Source organism: Sphaeramia orbicularis, chromosome 15 (genome assembly GCF_902148855.1).
Source record: "Sphaeramia orbicularis chromosome 15, fSphaOr1.1, whole genome shotgun sequence".
NCBI classification, from domain to species: domain Eukaryota; kingdom Metazoa; phylum Chordata; class Actinopteri; order Kurtiformes; family Apogonidae; genus Sphaeramia; species Sphaeramia orbicularis.
In genome coordinates this window covers 42678498-42697014 of record NC_043971.1, presented here as the reverse complement: position 1 = coordinate 42697014, position 18517 = coordinate 42678498, and the positions used below count along the sequence as shown (strand labels likewise).

At 37.2% G+C, this 18517-nt stretch overlaps 2 protein-coding genes across 3 annotated transcripts; one reads left to right on the top strand and one right to left on the bottom strand.

Moving 5' to 3' along the window:
• Nucleotides 1-389: 389 nt before the first annotated feature.
• marveld1 (MARVEL domain containing 1) lies at nucleotides 390-2640 on the bottom strand. Its single transcript, XM_030156216.1, has one exon. The coding sequence runs from the start codon at nucleotides 2361-2363 to the stop codon at nucleotides 1866-1868; it is 498 nt and encodes a 165-aa protein (XP_030012076.1). The 5' UTR covers nucleotides 2364-2640; the 3' UTR covers nucleotides 390-1865.
• Nucleotides 2641-12230: 9590 nt separating this feature from the next.
• On the top strand, nucleotides 12231-17670 carry LOC115434325 (arginine vasopressin-induced protein 1). Of its 2 annotated transcripts, none has more exons than XM_030156214.1 (3): nucleotides 12231-12393; nucleotides 16216-16574; nucleotides 16653-17670. In XM_030156214.1, the coding sequence occupies exons 2-3, from the start codon at nucleotides 16225-16227 to the stop codon at nucleotides 16903-16905; spliced, it is 603 nt and encodes a 200-aa protein (XP_030012074.1). In that variant the 5' UTR covers nucleotides 12231-12393; nucleotides 16216-16224; the 3' UTR covers nucleotides 16906-17670. The 2 variants fall into 2 exon arrangements, with proteins under 2 accessions (XP_030012074.1, XP_030012073.1); XM_030156213.1 differs by having other exon boundaries at nucleotides 12232-12393; nucleotides 16213-16574.
• The last annotated feature ends 847 nt before the right edge of the window (nucleotides 17671-18517 follow it).

Sequence of the window (18517 nt, the reverse complement as noted above, 5' to 3'; positions counted from 1 at the left end):
TTTTCATCTTGTTACATTTTTTTTTGTCTAATTACGCCTTCTACATTGTTTCCTTTGTTACTGTTTTTACTTTGCTACATGATTTTTGTCCTAGTATGTCTTTTACATCACTTCCTTATTGGTGTTTTCATCTTATTACATCTTTAAAGTTGTTTTTATCTTGCCTCATCTTTGAAGTCTATTTTTTACCCTGATTCGGTTTGTTTGTTAACACTTTAACAGCAAAACTATTGGTTCAATTCATACCAAATTGGGTTTATAGATTGCCAGTGACCCAGAACAGATGTCATTACATTTTTGGAAAAAAAGGTCAAAGTTCAATTTTTTAAATAATTTTTTAAAATCTTCCCCTTTACTTATAATGGGTGAAATACACGCAAGGGGTGGGGTTTGTTCTGCCTGGCACCACTTGTTTTTATCTTGTTTTGGATCTCTAACAAGCAATTTAAAACCACAAATTGTTAGCCTTAAAGCATAATTGCCTAAGTCATATTTTTGGCCAAATTGTGATATCGACGTAACTTTAATCTCCTAACACTGTTGCTTCATTTTACGCAGGTGTTACAATTTGGCCAAAAATACGACTTAATGAGGTTAATGAAATACCTGTCTGCTTCTTTAGCTGTCACTCAGAGCCAACAACCAGCCTTTAAATACTGTTAACCTCATAGCAAAATTACATAAGTCATACTTTTTTTTTAGGTCCTAACCAATGCAGTGTTAGGAGAGTAAAGTTAAACAGATATCACAGTGTTAGAGCCATTTTTTGCGCTTCAGTTAAAAATTCATATTTATATTTAGATTTGATTTCTTATTAATAATTTACGTATATTATATGAATGTTAAGTAATAACAGCATAAGTCTTGACAGTATTGTGTGATGCAATCCTATTGGCTGCTAAGATTATAAAAGAAAGAAAAGCGGAACCGGAAGCCCGGACCCCAGGAGCATCACAGTCTTTTGACCGTCATGTAATTTAATTTAGAAATTCCTCTTTTGTTTGTATCAATCTAAGTTTTAAGTAAAGACCACTGGATTCCAGACCCTTTGTTTACTGACTCTGATGTTCATGGCTAGTGAGTTATATGCCGCACTCACACCCCAGATAGCAAAGAAATACTGGGATGGATCTGGAACAGAATCGCACCCCGACTCGGGCCAAAACCATTTGGCAGATCCGTCCCGGTGTCCAAACGCACATCGGGCCAAAACAGGTACTGCTCTGCAAAACAGATCTTCTACAGCTCTGACCCAGCTCCGTTCAGTCACATCTAGAATATACACAAGAATCATGTTGGCCCAGATTTGTATTACGACTCTGGTCCAGATTCATATTACGATTCTGGTCCAGATCAGCATTACAACTTTGAAAATCAGTCTTGGTTGTGTGATGGGAGACTGTTCTGGGAATCTATAAGTCAGCACAACTCCGGAACTGCTAGAGAGAGCTGAAAGACGGATCAGATGCAGATTTGGTCTGAAGTCAGAAAACGGATCTAAGCTATAAACGGATGTAAACGCTTTAATGCGGATCCGGCCCAAAGGTAATTGCTATCTGGGACACAGTTTGGCCAAAAATATGACTTATTACTTAATTCTGCTATGAGGCTAACAACATGTGAAAGAAATTAAAAAAAACAAAAACAATGACATTTATCATGATAATTATCAACATGGTCACCCACCCTTACCACAGAGAGATTTCCCATCATGCCTTGGGGTGTAAACTGCCTCCAAAGGGGCACATCTTTGATTACAATAGCTGAAGAGTAACATTACAGTGGAGTTAACTATTCCTCATCTTGCTGTGGATTTCCTCGGACCCCCCCCACCCCCACCCCAGCCCCCTTTCTTTCAGTTTGGATCAGATGACTGTTTGTTCGCCCCTGCATTTTCTACACGCCCCGTAAATGACGGACAGGAGGTAGGACAGGCAGCACAGGCAGGCGAACACGGCGGCTGTCAGGTAGGCCTTGTACACGCAGGGGTGCTTGTACTTCTCCAGGTTGCAGTAGGAGTTCCGGTCCGTCTTGTAGATCATCACCCCTATGGCCGGGAGGTAGAGCACGGCGGCGGCCACGTCGTGCGCCAGGTTGGTGGTCAACCAGCGGTCCCCACCCAACAGAGGGACCAGGTCCTGCTTGTCCAGGAGGGTCAGGAAGAACAGGGCCAGGGTGAGGAGCCAGAAGAGGACAGCCACGAACAGGACGAAGTGGATGGAGCCTTCGTATTTGTTGGCGGCGATCGTGACCCACAGTCCGGCCCCGAAGACGATCTGCAGGATCCGGATGAGTCCCAGAAAACTCCTGAGGAACTGCTGGATGTTCTTCCTCACCTCCGGCTGTGGGGCTGGGGGTGACATCTCTCTCCTCCGATCACTCTCGGTCCCTTTTTCCCCCGAACAGGGTGGGTGCGTCCTGCCAGCTGCACACAGCTGGAAAAGACGCACAGAAAAGAGGCAACAACAGGACAGGAAAACAGGAGGGGGGGGTGGAGGTGGTGGTGGTCCAGAGATGAAGGCAAAGTGAGAAAGATGGGGTAAAAAAAAAAAACACAGGAACTTTCTGTTCTTTCCACAGCCCCGGGGTTTTGAAATGAAAAACCTTCTTGTAGGCTCTGTTGCGTCTTTTCCGTTTCCTCTGTTGAATGTAGCGTCTGTGTTGGAGAGGGATGGAGGGGTGTGGGTGGGTGGGGGTGGGGGTGGGGGGGTGGAGAAGGGGCGGCCTGTAATTCAAAGCCTGCTCCTCCTCTGGGCTGTGGGATGGATCCATCCATGTCCAGTCATCTGCTCATGCATTTCCCTTTGGTGAACCAACCAACCAGACTCTTCATGGAAATTGAACTTTCAACACATTTTATTGGTTCTATCACAAATTGATAAAATAACTCCAGAAAAAAGATATATTATCAACCTTTTGATTATTATTTTTTTTGCCAAATTTCACATTCATTGCTCCAAATTTGCACCCCAACGTCCAAAGATTACTGTTTTAAAGCCCTTTTTTCCAGTTATGTGGACAATTTGAGGAACATCATAAATTCTAAAGCAAAAAAAAAAAAAAAAAGTCAAGTGTATAATCTTATTTAATTTGTGTAATATCTATTTATACTTAGGACAATTTTAATGTTTTTAAAAAATTTTTTTATTTATTTTATTTTTTTCCAATGTTTTTACTTGCATGTATTTCTATATATTTGAAATAGAATAGAGAATAGAATAGTCTTTACTGTCATCGTCCAGTACAGACAACGAAATTGAAAGTGCAAACCTTTAAAGTGCATTTAAAAACATTCATAAATAATATAAAAACAACACACACCAATTGAACCAACAAGTATAAGAACATTATAAAATCTGTCAGATTTAAAATAAGACTAAAATTATTTGTGTACTGAGTTCAGTACACAAATAGCATTAACATAAAAACTGTTCCTGAGTCTGTTTGTTTTTGTTTTTAGTACTCTGTACCGCCTGCCTGATGGCAGCAGTTCGAACAGGTGATGACCAGGGTGAGGGGAGTCTCTAATTATTTTCTGTGCCTTCCTGAGGCAACGAGAGCTGTGCAGTTCACTGAGGGAAGGCAGAGGACAGCCTAATGTAAAATATTCTGTGAATTATGAAACTTTCTATCCTAGTTTGTTGTATACTATTATGTATATATACTGTTCAATGTTCATTGTTCAAAAAAAAAAAGTCCTCACATCACATGACTGTGCAGCTAGACCGCCAGCTAACTAAAAAATAAAAAAAGTCAACCAACCAACCAACCAACCCCAGAGAGATGTGTGACCCCTGCAAGTATTTCAGAAGAACTGGACAGATGGTGCAAAACAGGAGCTTAACCCTTTCATGCAAAGTGGTCACTACTGTGGACAGCTATTCTGCAGCTGTTTTCTTGTATATTCATGGGTTTTGTTGTTTTAGTTCAGGGGTGTCAAACTCATTTTGGTTCAGGGGCCATATTTAGCCCAATTTGATCTCAAGCGGGCCAGACCAGTAAAATAATGATTTAATAACCTATAAATCAGTTAAATCAGTAAAGTTTTTCTTTTTGTTTTAGTACAAAAAAACCCCAATTAAATTATGAAAATATTTACATTTTACAAAAAAGATGTGAAAAAAATTTGTTTTTGAAAAATTAGTGCAATTTTAACAATATTATGCCTTGACTTATTATTTATACATGTACATTTACACACAATGTTACATAAACATTTGGTAACAGACAGAATATTGTTTAAATGTTGGAATTTGGAATTAAAATGTGCACAATTTCTACAATATTCTATCTCTTATTATTAACACAACTATAGGTCACAGTGGATCCATAAATGCACAAAAAATTTAGTAGCAGGCAGAATATTGTTAAAACTGCACATTTCGGGTTGTTCATCTTTGTTTTTATTTATGTATTTATTTTTATTTTATTGTGAAAGAATAGTTTTGTAAATGTAAATATTTTTACAGTGTAATGTTATTTTTTTCACTTAAATTTTTTTCCACATAATTTTTCACAAAGAAAATTTGTTGTTGTCATTATTTATGGGTTATTGTGTTGTTATTTTTACTGGAGATCACATTTGTCTGTATGTGGAATCTGAACCAAAATGATCTTGACAACTTTGACTGTTCAGGTTCATTTTTGCACTTTCATCCCGCGGGCCAGAATGGAACCTTTGGCGGGCCAGATTTGGCCCCCGGCCCGCATGTTTGACACCTGTGTTTTAGTTCCATATCAGCCAACACAGTGGACGCTTGTGTATCGTCCCAAATACTGCAATTCATACCATTATTGTAACTGTGCTGTTTCGAGTGTAAATGAATTACTAGTTGTTATCAGACTGTAATTAGCACTTTTCTGAAACAAAAAGTTTTATTTTTTACATATTATCTCCATGAAGTTAGTAATAACTAGTATTATAGCACGTTAAAATGTGAGAAAACATCAGATTAGCGGTATTAAAAATGTTTTTATTTCATAGTTTTCATTCAGTATATCACTTTCTGGTGATGAGTTTAAATACATTTTCTTTGCTTCAAAAATTAAACGCATGGTGTCCAGCTGAGTGGACATTTTTGTAACTCCATGAAAAATAGGTTCATAAAAAAAATTCAATTGCATTGATGTTCATGCCTAAAAAGGAATAAAATCACTCAAAAAACAAATATTGTCCAAGGTTCTCATAATTCATGCATGAAAGAGTTAACATTATTGGCCTCCAAAGTGGAAAGTTTGGCAGCTTTAATCATAGAGTAATAACACTTAAAATATTTCATTAAAAAAAAAAAAAAAAAGATAAGATATACTTATGAAAGTAAATCTGTCTCATCAGATTTTAAATTATAAAAGCCATTGAATTTCTTGTGCTGAATTTTTTTGCACTGAAATTAAGTATCTGAATTTTTGTCTCTGAATTCAACTATGTTCATAAATTTGGAATAAAAAAAATTCAGTTGCAAAAAATTCTGACACAAACAATTCAAATGCAAAAAATTCTGATCACACATCCAGGACACCAAGGATAAGCAATCAATCCTATCTCAAGTCGAACCGCCAGCCAGCCAATCGAGTTACATTAGGTTGGTCATGTGACACCGATGCAGGAAGACGGTCAGTGCGGATGTGTGATCTGAATTTTATGCATCTGATTTTTTTGCTTTTGAATGTTTTGCATCTGAATTTTTTTTATTCTAAATTTATGAACATAGTTGAATTCAGAGACAAAAAATTCAGATACTTAATTTCAGTGCAAAAAAATTCAGTGCTAAAAATTCAACAGCTTTTATAATTCAAAATCTGATGAGACAGATTTACTTTCATATATACTTTATCGATCCCTCTAGGGGGAAATTCAAATGTACAGCAGCACAAGAAAATAAACATCAAATACAACAGAAAGAGAAAGAGAAGATAAAAAATACAAATGTGTTAAAGTGACCAAAAATTACATAAATAGTAATAATAATAATAATAATAATAAAGTAACAAGTGTGCAAAGGGGATAAATGTAGCATGTATACTTTTAAAAATTACCTCATCATTCAAATATTTGGAATAAAGAGCTCTGAAATTATGCCAAAGATGCCATTGTATTGGATTGTAGATTAAATCAGATAGATTTATCTGACTACTAGAGGGAGTAGTGAGTCACTATGCTGGTCTCACATGGCGAGGAAATCTAACAGCACTGGGCCTTTGACCAAAGTGTCAGAAAGTGACAACATGGGATGAGGACTACTAAGAAACAGCCTTTAGAGTCAAAGAAAGTGACAAAATAATAAAAGTTAGACGCCAATGAGCTAAATGAAAGGAATGGAGTTTGATGCTGAAATGGGATAATTTCTTTCACGCGGGCAACTTTAATTATCGAGTATAAACTTATTATGTGATGTTATTATTTTTGCTAAATTCACTATTTGTTGATCCACAGTTCAGACTAAACTATGACAGTTCTGACCTTGTTTGAACAATTCCAAAGAGATCTTTAGTTCAGCTATTGGTAAAACAAACTGTGTGGAAATGTAGGTGATTTGTGGTTTTACTGTGGCTGTTTTCTGCCTAAACAGAGCTGAACTAACAGAGCTATAATATAAACTATCAGCTGACACAGAATGTGAAGATTATAAGATTATAATTTTGACTGACTGTCAAAGAACTGGTCATGAGTTTTAGTTTGAAGAAGAAAACTTGATGATACCACAATACAGATATGTGTAACCAGTGACTTTTATACTTTATTCAATGAGTGACACAGTCTGTAGATACATAGGGTTTGGTTGTTTTGGTTGTGATACTGTACAGGGTGGGGAAGCAAAATTTACAATGTTTTGAGGCAGGGATTGAAAGACAGTGTATGACCAATTAGTTTATTGAAAGTCATGAGAATTTATTTGCCACAAGAAAATGTACATAATAGAAAATGTTTTTATTCTATGTGTCCTCCTTCTTTCTCAATAACTGCCTTCACACGCTTCCTGAAACTTGCGCAAGTGTTCCTCAAATATTCGGGTGACAACTTCTCGTATTCTTCTTTAATAGTATCTTCCAGACTTTCTCGTAATAGTTTTGCTCATAGTCATTCTCTTCTTTACATTATAAACAGTCTTTGTGGACACTCCAACTATTTTTGAAATCTCCTTTGGTGTGACAAGTGCATTCAGCAAATCACACACTCTTTGACGTTTGCTTTCCTGATTACTCATATGGGCAAAAGTTTCTGAAAAGGTATGGATAATAGTGTTAGGTATGATTATGACATCAATATATGTTTGGTTTCAAAACAATTGACATAGTGCCTGCTGAGAAAAAACAATTAAATGTTCATTGTAAATTTTGCTTCCTCACCCTGTAAGTGTGTTCTGGTATGCAACTTCTCCCTGCTGTTGATATTTTTTGTTATATCATTAAGAGTGCTGAGTATTAGAGTACACTGTGGTTTAAATCCAACATAAAACCCAACACCATATATAATGATGCACTCTTAAAGTGAAATAATTATTATTTAGTGCACATATAGGGGAGACTGGGCATGTTTGTATCATGATGAAAGTTGTTGTGGTAGGGTACCCTGGCTTGTTGGAAGTACTCTGTCAGAATAAGTATGAACATTTATGTCACATTGTGGCAGCAGTATCAGAAATTTGTCATTCTCCTTCTACTATCTGCTGCTGTTTTGAACGTTCCCTTCAATATGTGAAAGATGTATTTTGTTTTATGGGGATATAGTGATTTATATATTTTTTTACCACATGTTTCCTCAGGCACACATGTACCACCAAAACAACATCTCTCCTGACTCTGTTGTGCAGTTGTACTGTCACCACGTCCCGTGCTCAGTGCCACCCAAGAATGAACCAAATAATCTGGATAAGTTTTATCCCTATTCCAGAATGACAGTGGAGGGCGCCAGACGTATCTACAGCAACGGCACAATGCTACACAAGTGTGGTTTGTGAGACTAGTGGTAGGACTACATGTTAAGATTTAACTAGACATATGCAGATGAAGTATGGGTGAAAAAGTCAAAATTTGCTCTAAGATTAGATTTCCTTTATTACTTTACTTGTGGTTACAAATAAAAGTCACATAACATACTGTATATGGAAAGTTTCTGGCAAAATGTGCCATATGTTTCACCTACTCATTTCAAACCACCATGCCAGTGTTTTTCAACCTTGGGGTCGGAGCTCCACGTGGGGCCGCCTAGAATTCAAATGGGGTCACCTGAAATTTCTAGTAATTGATAAAAATAAAAATAAAAAAAACACTAAAAAATATATATATATGGTGAGTTGAGAGAGACAATCCCAACACATAAAAGACATGACAAACTGTAAAGCTGAAACTGAAGCACTGTGGGACTGTTTATCTTTCAAATATTCATTGTGGTCAGTTTCAGATGCTGCAGCTCTTTCATAATTCATAGTTTGAGTTATTGTTTATTCAGTATTAATTGTCAGCCTTGTAAATCCAAGCTGGACTGACTGTACATATCCTGACCAAGGAAAATAAAATTCTCTCTTTATGCAGTAATCTACACCTGGCTTTTCTGCCTCCATCCATAATAATATACATTATATAGACTAAATGTCATCTAAAATTACCATTTATTTGCAACATAGCAAACTATTATGTGATCAAAAAACTAATTAATTTGAGAAAAAAAATGTCTCTGTTTTAAATGTCTGGGGTTACCAGAAATTTGTGATGATAAAATGGGGTCAAGAGCCAAAAAAGGTTGGGGACCACTGCACGATGCTAATAGTTTCCAACCTTTTTTATCTTAAGACCTAAAAAATTAACCCTTTCATCCATAGTGGTCACTACAGTGGACAGTTACTCTACAGCTTTACTCTTGTATATTCATGGGTTTTGTTGCTTTAGTTCCATATCAACCAACACAGTGGACACTTATGCATCATCTCATAAACTGCAATTCATACCATTATTGTAACTTTGCTGTTCTTGATTGGTTCTTGAGTGGAAATCAATTGTTAATGTTTATTTTTTGCATATTATCTCTGTGAAGTGAGTAATAACTAGTATTAGAATATGTTAAAATGAGAGTAAACATCAGATTAGCTGCATTAAACATGGTTTCATTTCACTGTTTTCATATCACTTTATGATATTGGGTTTTAAATACATGTTTCTTTGCTTCAAGAATAAAATTCATGGTGTAGCTGAGTGGACATTTTTGTAACTCCATGAAAAACAGGTTGATTTGAAAAAAAATTCAATCACATTGTTTTATTTTTCATGCCTAAAGAGGAATAAAAACACTCAGGAAAAAAAATCTTGATTAAGGTTCTCATAATTCATGCATGAAAGGGTTAATCATCACATCTTCTCAGGACCCAGAAGCACAAAATTTCCTCATGATTTGCTATAATATACCAGCACCATCAGAACAGTGTTAAATTAACTGCATGTTTTTGCTGTATCACATCTTTTACATTGATTTTGTCTGGTTTTATCTCCTTTGCCCGTCGCACTTCCAGACAACACTCTTATTGTAGATGTGAAGTTGAATGGCTGTTTATCTCTGAATGTTAGTCCTGTGCTGAACTGGTGTCATATCCAGGGCATAACCCGCTGTGCCCAGTGTAAGGTGGGATTGGATAACACCCCCCCCCCCCCCCCCCCCCCCCAACACACACACACACACACACACACACACAATCCATCCCCTACCACCCTCCATTGGGGATTATGTAGGTACAGAAAATGAATGAATTGGTGGTGCCATAAAACCCGATCTGTCACACAATTTGGGTCCTGACCTTAAGCTTTAGAAAGACCGCACTATGCTATTACTGCTAGTGCACAGGTGTCAAACATGCGGCCTGGGGGCCAAATTCGGCCCACCAAAGAGTCCAGTCCGGCCCTTGGGATCAATTTGTGAAATGCAAAAATAACACTAAGATATTGCCAATCCTTTTAGTTCAGGTTCCACATTCAGACCAATTCAATCTCAAGTGGGTCATAATAACCTATAAATAGTCACAACTCCAAATTTTTCTCTTTGTAAATGTAAATGTTTTCATGTATTTACACTAAAGCAAAGTATAAAATTGCAAAAATATCTGAATAACCTGAACAAATATGAACAACCTGAAATGTCTTAAGCGAAGTACATGCAATTTTAACAATATTCCACCTGTTACTAAATGTTTTGTGTGTTTGTAGATCCACTGTGATCTGTAAGTTATAATGTACATGTATAAATGATAAACTGAAGAATAATATTGTTAAAATTACACATTTTTTTTTCAGTTTGTTCATGTTATTCACACTGTTTGAAAGGATAGTTTGTAGATGCAAACATTTTCATAAGGCAAAATTACTTTTTTCACTGCAAAACATAGAGAAAAGTTTGGAGTTGACATTATTTCTATATTATTATGTTATTATTTTACTGGTTCCACCCACTTCAGATCTAATTTAGCTGAATGTGGCCCCTGAACTAAAAGGAGTTTGACGCCCCTGTGCTTGTGTAACAATGGCTGACAGAGGTGTGGTGGATAGTAACATAGAAACAGATTGTGTTTGATAATTACTCATCAGGTCTGTCATTTTCTTGTATAAATGTTAAGTGCTGCAATTTATACAGGGTGGGGAAGCAAAATTTACAATGAACATTTAGTTGTTTTTTCTCAGCAGGCACTACATCAATTGTTTTGAAACCAAACATATATTGGTGTCATAATCATACCTAACACTATTATCCATACCTTTTCAGAAACTTTTGCCCATATGAGTAATCAGGAAAGCAAATGTCAAAGTGTTAATACTGATTTTAATGCTTAACGCTGACCATAAGTTGTCTTTTCTTGGCTCCTCACAACTGTTAGTTTGCAAGACACCTGTGTCCTTCAAAACATGAATGTTTCTCTCAGTCAGCTTCTCTATTCTGCATATTGTAAGCTACTTTATCTCTAAAGATAGCACAATGTACAGTTTGACCTTTTAGCCCATAGCAGAGCATGAGCTCTCTCAGTTCTGGAATTCAACAGCGTTACTTTCCCAAACTTCCCAGAATGACTCCAAGGTCTTACATTCTGTCCTGTGTCCATCTGACATTCTTTCTTTTACTTAGCAACAGCATCATACGTCATATTTTATATTAACCAATCCCATGTAAGCTTAGTACAGCCTCTATAGGTTAGACTGATTTTCTGTATTAGGTAGAACTGACTCTTGAGAGAGGGCGAAGCTTCGTCTGTCAGTTTTCTCATTTGTGCACAAATAAACGGATTGCCTGATTGAAGCAAATCCATTCTCCACGAAGTCTTTGTTGTTTTCCAACCATCACAAAAGAGTGTGTGATTTGCTGAATGCACTCGTCACACCAAAGGAGATTTCAAAAATAGTTGGAGTGTCCATAAAGACTGTTTATAATGTAAAAAAGAGAATGACTATGAGCAAAACTATTAGGAGAAAGTCTGGAAGACACTATTAAAGAAGAATGGGAGAAGTTGTCACCCGAATATTTGAGGAACACTTGCGCAAGTTTCAGGAAGCGTGTGAAGGCAGTTATTGAGAAAGAAGGAGGACACATAGAATACAAACATTTTCTATTATGTCAATTTTCTTGTGGCAAATGAATTCTCATGACTTTAAATAAACTAATTGGTCATACACTGTCTTTCAATCCCTGCCTCAAAATTTTGTAAATTTTGCTTCCCCACCCTGTAACTGTTAAGTGCTGCAATTTATAGTAAACAAATGTGGGTACTTTGGATAAAGGTTTGACAGCTGCAGTTCACAAAGTAGGTCAGTAAACAAGAGTTAAAGAAAAATGTTTACAACCATACAAAGTCTTTTATCAGGTGACATAAACAGACTCAGAGGAGACAAACTGGGTTCACCTCACCATCCTGTTTATCTTCTTACATGTCTGTACTATAGAAACACTGTTCTGTACTGACTGTGTGCCCATTCATGCGGCGCAGTTACCCAGTACCATACATGCGTCATTGTGTTTGCGCATGCATCGCCGCGCGGATGCTCACATGGCCTTTCTCTTTCTCTCATAACTGACAGATGCCTTCCTCGCCAAAGCTTCATTGACGTCAATGCATTTCAGTCATGACGCCCTACGTGGCTGGGGGGCGGGGCGGCGCTTTCTCTCCACCCCTTCTCGCGTGACGCAAGAGGACGGACCAGAGGGTATCTCCGTTCCTATTGGCTGCCGGTGGTAGCGGTACGTGATTGACAGTCGGCTTAAGGACAGAAACAGGAATACAGCAGAGGAACGCAAACAAACCGCTGCCTGTTACAATAACAAGCAAACGAAGACTTCAGATGCAAAAGGTTCAACAGAGCGAGCGACTCAGAAGGTGATGCAGTAGCCTAGAGGAACAGAGGACTGGATTCATTCATTTTGGGGTAAGCAGATGTCTAGTCATCTTTCACGTGACTGTCATAGGATACTTGTTTACTTGACTGTCTGCAAGTTATTCAGCTCAGCAGTGTTGTATCATTAAAGATTTCTGCACCTATACTTTTATTTTGTTTCCAACTGCTTCCATTGTAGTTGCACACAAATATGTAGCCGAGAAGGTGTTACTGTTGTAAAAACTTTCTGCATCACCAGTGACCCATGACTGTTTACTGTGCACACACTTTTAAATGCAGTCAGCCGAAAATAACTGCGTTTGTCAGTGTGTTTAACCCCTGAAAGTGCATTTCATACGAATAATTACAATGAGGAAACAAGATTGACCTCTTTGCTGGAAAATATGCTGTATTTTATTGTAATTCCTAATTTTTCACCACTGTAGATGCTTATTTCATGGTATTTGAATAGACTCTACATGAAAAAGTAGGCAGTGTCTACATCAGTGGTTCCTAACCTTTTTTGGCTCATGATCCCCATTTTATCATCATAAACATCCCAGACATTCAAAACTGAGACTTTTTTTTTTTTTTTTTTTTTGCTAAAATTAATTTGTTATTAATCGTGTAATAGTTTGCTATACTATGTTGCAAATAAACATTTGTATTTGATACCGTTTAGTCTATATAATGTATATTATTATGGACGGAGCCAGAAAAACCAGGTGTACATTACTGCACAAAGTGAGAATTTTATTTTCCTTGATCAGGATATGTACAGTCAGTCCAGTTTGGGCTTACAAGGCTGACAATTAATACTAAAAAAAACAATAATTCAAACTATAAGTTATGAAAGACCTGCAGCATCTGAACCAACCACAATGAACATTTGACAGATAAACAGTATCACACTGCTTCAGTTTCAGCTTCACAGTTTATCATGTCTTTTATGGATTGGGATTATCTCTGTCAACTCACCATATATTTTTTATTAGTAGTTTTTTTTTTTTTTTTCATCAATTACTAGAAATTTCAGGCAACCCCATTTGAATTCCAGGTGACCCCACGTGGGGTGGACCCCAAGGTTGAAAAACACTGGTTTAACTCCTCAAAGTGCATTTCATATTAATAATAATAATGAGGAAATGACGAGATTGACCTCTTTGCTGGAAAATATGCTGTATTTTATTGTAAGTCATAGTTTTTCAGTACTGTAGATGCTTATTTCATGGTATGTGAATAAACTCTATATAAAAAAGAATGCAGTGTCTACATACTGTTAAAATTTAAGAATCAAACAGTGAAAGTAGCTTCAGTGGAAACGGTGTAACTGAAAGAAAGTCAGTGTCCGCAAACCTGAGCAGAAAACTGAAGACTTGTTTCAGTAAAAAACAACCCACATGTAACTTTCACAGTGTTTACAGCAGATACTACATAAGGCACTGACTGCTATTAGTTTCCTACTGAAAAGATAAGGTTGCCATCTGCGGTTTAATGAGCTTAAAAGCATAGTTCGTCATTCACCTCTTAAAGTAGGATTAAAGATTGAGAGCAGCTGACTGGCAGTGTGTCAGTGGTGACAGCAGTTGCCCTAAGTGAAATGACGCAGGCTAGGGATGAACAATTCAAGGAAATATTATACATATCTCAGTATGACAGTGCAATATCAAAATCCAAATGGCTGCAATTTTTGGATATAGATAAAATGTGTTGTAACGTACCATAATACACTAGAATAAACTGGGAGTGTGTAGACCTCCACCAAGGCCAGCAGTCCACTTTGGTTATATTTTCATAAACCACAGATTAGGTTTTCCTCCTTTTTTGTTAGTTGTTAGATGACTCCTTTATGCTTGTCTGTCAGTAGGTTTACACAAAAATAATGTTCACATTTTCATGACGTTTGGTGGAATGATAGGACATGGACAAAGGACAAACCCTTTACATTTAGGAGCAGATCCTGGTAGAGACTGGAGATGTTTTTCACTCTCTTGGAAAGTTCAAGGCTAACAAGAACCTAGGATAATAACAGGCAGTAAAAAAAAAGGTAACAGCTGACATCAAATGATTTGTGGAACTGAGACCTTTGTTAGCAACATAATAGTTTCACTAGCAAATAGCATTAACTGACAAAAAGCAGGACACCATGGGTCAGAATTAGTTTTTTGGTTGTGTAGTAATATTGTGGAATTGAAAAGTGAGCTCTTAGTGGAGGTCAGTGCATTTTGAGTGTTTGAAAGTTAATTTTTCTTCCCTAAATAACCATTCTCAGCTATAAGCTATCCTGAGGACTCTCCAGTGTTAATGTGGAACCTCCTCTGCCAAATTTTCTTTAAATTGGTGTAAGTAGTTTTCTGTTGACCCTGCTAACAGACAGACACACAGGAGTGATTATAAAACAAATGTAGTAAAAGCATTTCGTTTAATAATGAGACATGCTTATGTCCAAAAATCATATTCATCACACTTAAGGAAACATGCAACATCAACATCACTTCATTTAGTTAGTTAGTTAGTTTAGTTTTATTTCAAGCACATAAAATCATCAGATAACAAGAAACAATACGACACGGACAAACAATTTTCAGTGCTCAAAAATGAATGGGAAGAAATATAACTTATAAACTCCCACCCCCTTTTTACAGACTAGTAAATAAATTGATTGCGCTTCCTTTGCTTTGTTAACACACTTTTTTTTTTTTTTTTTTTTAACATTTTTACAACACAGAACATCCTCGCAAACCATTCACCATTCACATTTTTAGTCACCTCACACACAGTCAGACTTCATTGATTGATTGATTATTTTGAATATCAACATTTAAAACCAATACAACAATAAAAATCAATATAAAAAAAGAAAACATATTCAAAAAGGAGCAGGATGAAGTTCAGTTTATATACTCCCACCCCCTTACCCTATTTTTTTTACTGACCATAAATTCCCATGTCAGCTCCTGTAAGTAAGCTTAACAAATCTTATCAAAATAAATTCTGACTAAACCTGCACAAAAGACAAAAATGCTGTATCGAAAATAAACTGTCAATTTCATAACAGTATTACACATCAAAATAAACTCTCCATTTCATATCTGTAATACACACATCAAAAATAAACTCCGTCCATTTCATGACAGTGTTATACATGAAATTGATCATACTATAACACATTTGAACTAATGCTTATGTCATATTTCTTAACATTTCGGTTTTGATTGTCCTTTTAAATGTGTTATTTGATCTAATTGCCTTCAATTCATCATTGAGGTTGTTCCATAAGTTAACTCCTTTCATAGAGATACAACCTTCCATTACCATCATCCTGAATCTTGGTTTATTAAAGATGTCTATTCCTTTTAGATTGTTGTGACTTTTTCTTTTTTCACATTTGTGTTGAATGTTGACCGGTAGAGAATTTCAATTTGTTTTGAACATGATTTGTAATATGCTGTGCTCTACCAGATCTTGAAATTTTAATAGTTTTAGTTGATGAAATAATGGATTTGTTGCATCCCTGTACCCTTTTCTACTTATTACACGCATGGCTCTTTTTTTTTTTTTGTAGAACAATATTTGATTCCATATGTGTTTTACAAGTATTTCCTCAAACCGCCACACAATATGTTATTCATTCATTCATTCATTTTCTGAACCTGCTTTATCCTCACTAGGGTCACGGGGGTCACAATATGTTACATATGGTAAAATTAAAGCGTTATATAAGGTATATAGAACGGAATTATTTAATAAATCCTTTACTCATTATTGGTTCTAAGACAAACAACTAATATGGTTCTGTTTTGTCAATTCCATTTCACTTAAATGTATGTGAATAAGTGGAAATTCATTCTGATTCTGCATCCCCCACAGCAGAACCAGTACATGCCACCTTTCCCCAAGTTTCTGTGGATGGACACCAGACCCGCCTCCCCACCGTCCTCTGTGATGGCGGGCCCTCCTGCGCTGTGGCGGCTGGCTGAGAGGAGGAGTAGGAAGGCTGGCTCAGGAAACATTTTCAGCAACGTGAATCCGTGGCAGCTCCAGAGACTGTTCAGGGCAGCTGGGGACCAGGATGCGGAGCAGAGGGCCCAGCTAGTTTGGGGCCACGGTGATGAAGCTGAACTGGCTCAGGCCCTTATTGGACTGAGAGCTCGGAGTCACCGCAGAGGGCTGAGGACGAACGGAAGAGATGTACTGGGCTCACACTGGTTGCGAGCCTTCAATCACCTCAGGTAAAATCAATGCACAGCACATACAGGCAGCGCTGTTCCTTATGTTGCCTCAGTGAAATAACCGCTGTTATTGTACAGGATCGGGGAGAGCTCGTCAACTAGCCAAAGGAAGGATCCAGGAGAGGAGACTGAGTCCGAGTCGGGAGTGTTCAACAACCCAGAGCCACACAAACATAGTTCGGCAACAGGAAGAAGTACAGGAGCCCCAGTTCTGCTCACAGATGACCATAGCTCTGCAGATGTTTCTGAGAGACCAGTGAGGGTCGGCCCAGGTCTGAGGAGAGGAGGCGAAAATAACCCAGAAAGATATCTGCACCGAATTATTCACTGACCTGCAGAAAATATGAAGCCAAACAGACTCTGTTTTTTTGAGTACTTCCCAGTATTTGGTATACTTTGACACTGTCCATGTCCATGTTTGTGTGAATCTTAATGTTGAATATGAAGCTGCAGGATACAAATACTGTATGGATCTACACAATGGATGTTCTTCCCTCCCTCGTCTGGGCTCGGTGCTGTTTGTCCTTTATCAGTTTGAAAACAGTGACTTGTTTGCTTCCTGTGTTTTCTATGGTTTATCCACATTGCTTGGGTTTCATGATTATATGAGACGTGTAAGTGAGGAAAAGTAAGACAGACGTGACTTTCTTTGTGTTCCAGGCAGGGTTTGATCTGACTGGAAGAAGACATTGATGTTTATCAGCTCAACTTGCACTTTCAAGTCACATGAGAAACTGTGTTGTCGGTTGAAAGAATCAAATGGTTTCTTCGTCATCATATCCTCATGGTACAGATCATATGGGAGAATACTGGCACTGCAGTGTTTTTGCTGCAGGGACTCCTCTAACTGAGATATGCTGCACTACTTTATATTTTAGGTGTCTCTCTTAAGATCTGCCTTATGATGTCCTAAATTGATCCTACCACCAAACACTAACCATGTCTAACGATTAACACTGCCAAGTATGTGGACAATATTGATAATGATGTATTTTAAACACTAGTCAGATTACTTGAAACTTGATGAAGTTTTTTGATAACACTGTTTGATGTTTCCTTTTTAGATGTATGAAAATAAAGAACTGATGTATGAGGTGCGTGTTTATTTATTTGGACATGAGGGTTACACATCATATGAACACTGCTCAACATTTTAAACTAGAAAAGCACTCGGAGAGTGCAGACCTCCGCCAAGGCAGATCAGTCGCACCCCCCCCATCACCCCCAAAATTTAATCATTTGTTCCTTATGCCAGTATCAACATTTCCTGAAATTTTCATCCAAATCCGTCCATAACTTTTTGAGTTATCTTGCACATGGACAGACAGGCAGACAGACAAACCAACGCTGGCAAAAACATAACCTCCTTGGCGGAGGTAAAAATAGTAATATAACAAGTTTTTTTTTTTCCTCTCGGACAAGCACATTTCTATTTTTATGCACAGTTACATCGACAATGCAGGCTATATACTGATGGTTGAAAAACAAAAACTGTCTAAAAAATGCACTTGGTTGAGAAAACTTGCTGTTTTTGTGCAGAAGGCTATTTGTTAACAAAACCCAATAAATAATACACTGACTTTGGACTATATTACTTTTTAAAAATAGCTTTCTGCAAGAAAACCACAAGATATTTTACATTTTCGCAAAAAGAGAAATGAAAACAATGTCCCTTAGAATGAAAACAGGTGAACTGGATATTATAGTTGTGTAACTCAATAATACAGTGCCCTCCAGTGGTCATGGCCACTTCAGAGCAATCATGTAAATTTGCCTCCTGACGCTAGATGGCATCAAAGGTTTCCAGGTAAGTAAGAATGGGACTTTTTGGCCATAGAACTGATTGTAAACATACCTTTTTCTTTGATAGTCTGCCATTATCTTTAATTTTTGTAGCCTAGAGATAGACTCATGCTTTCTTTTGCATATTTGACAGTTATTTC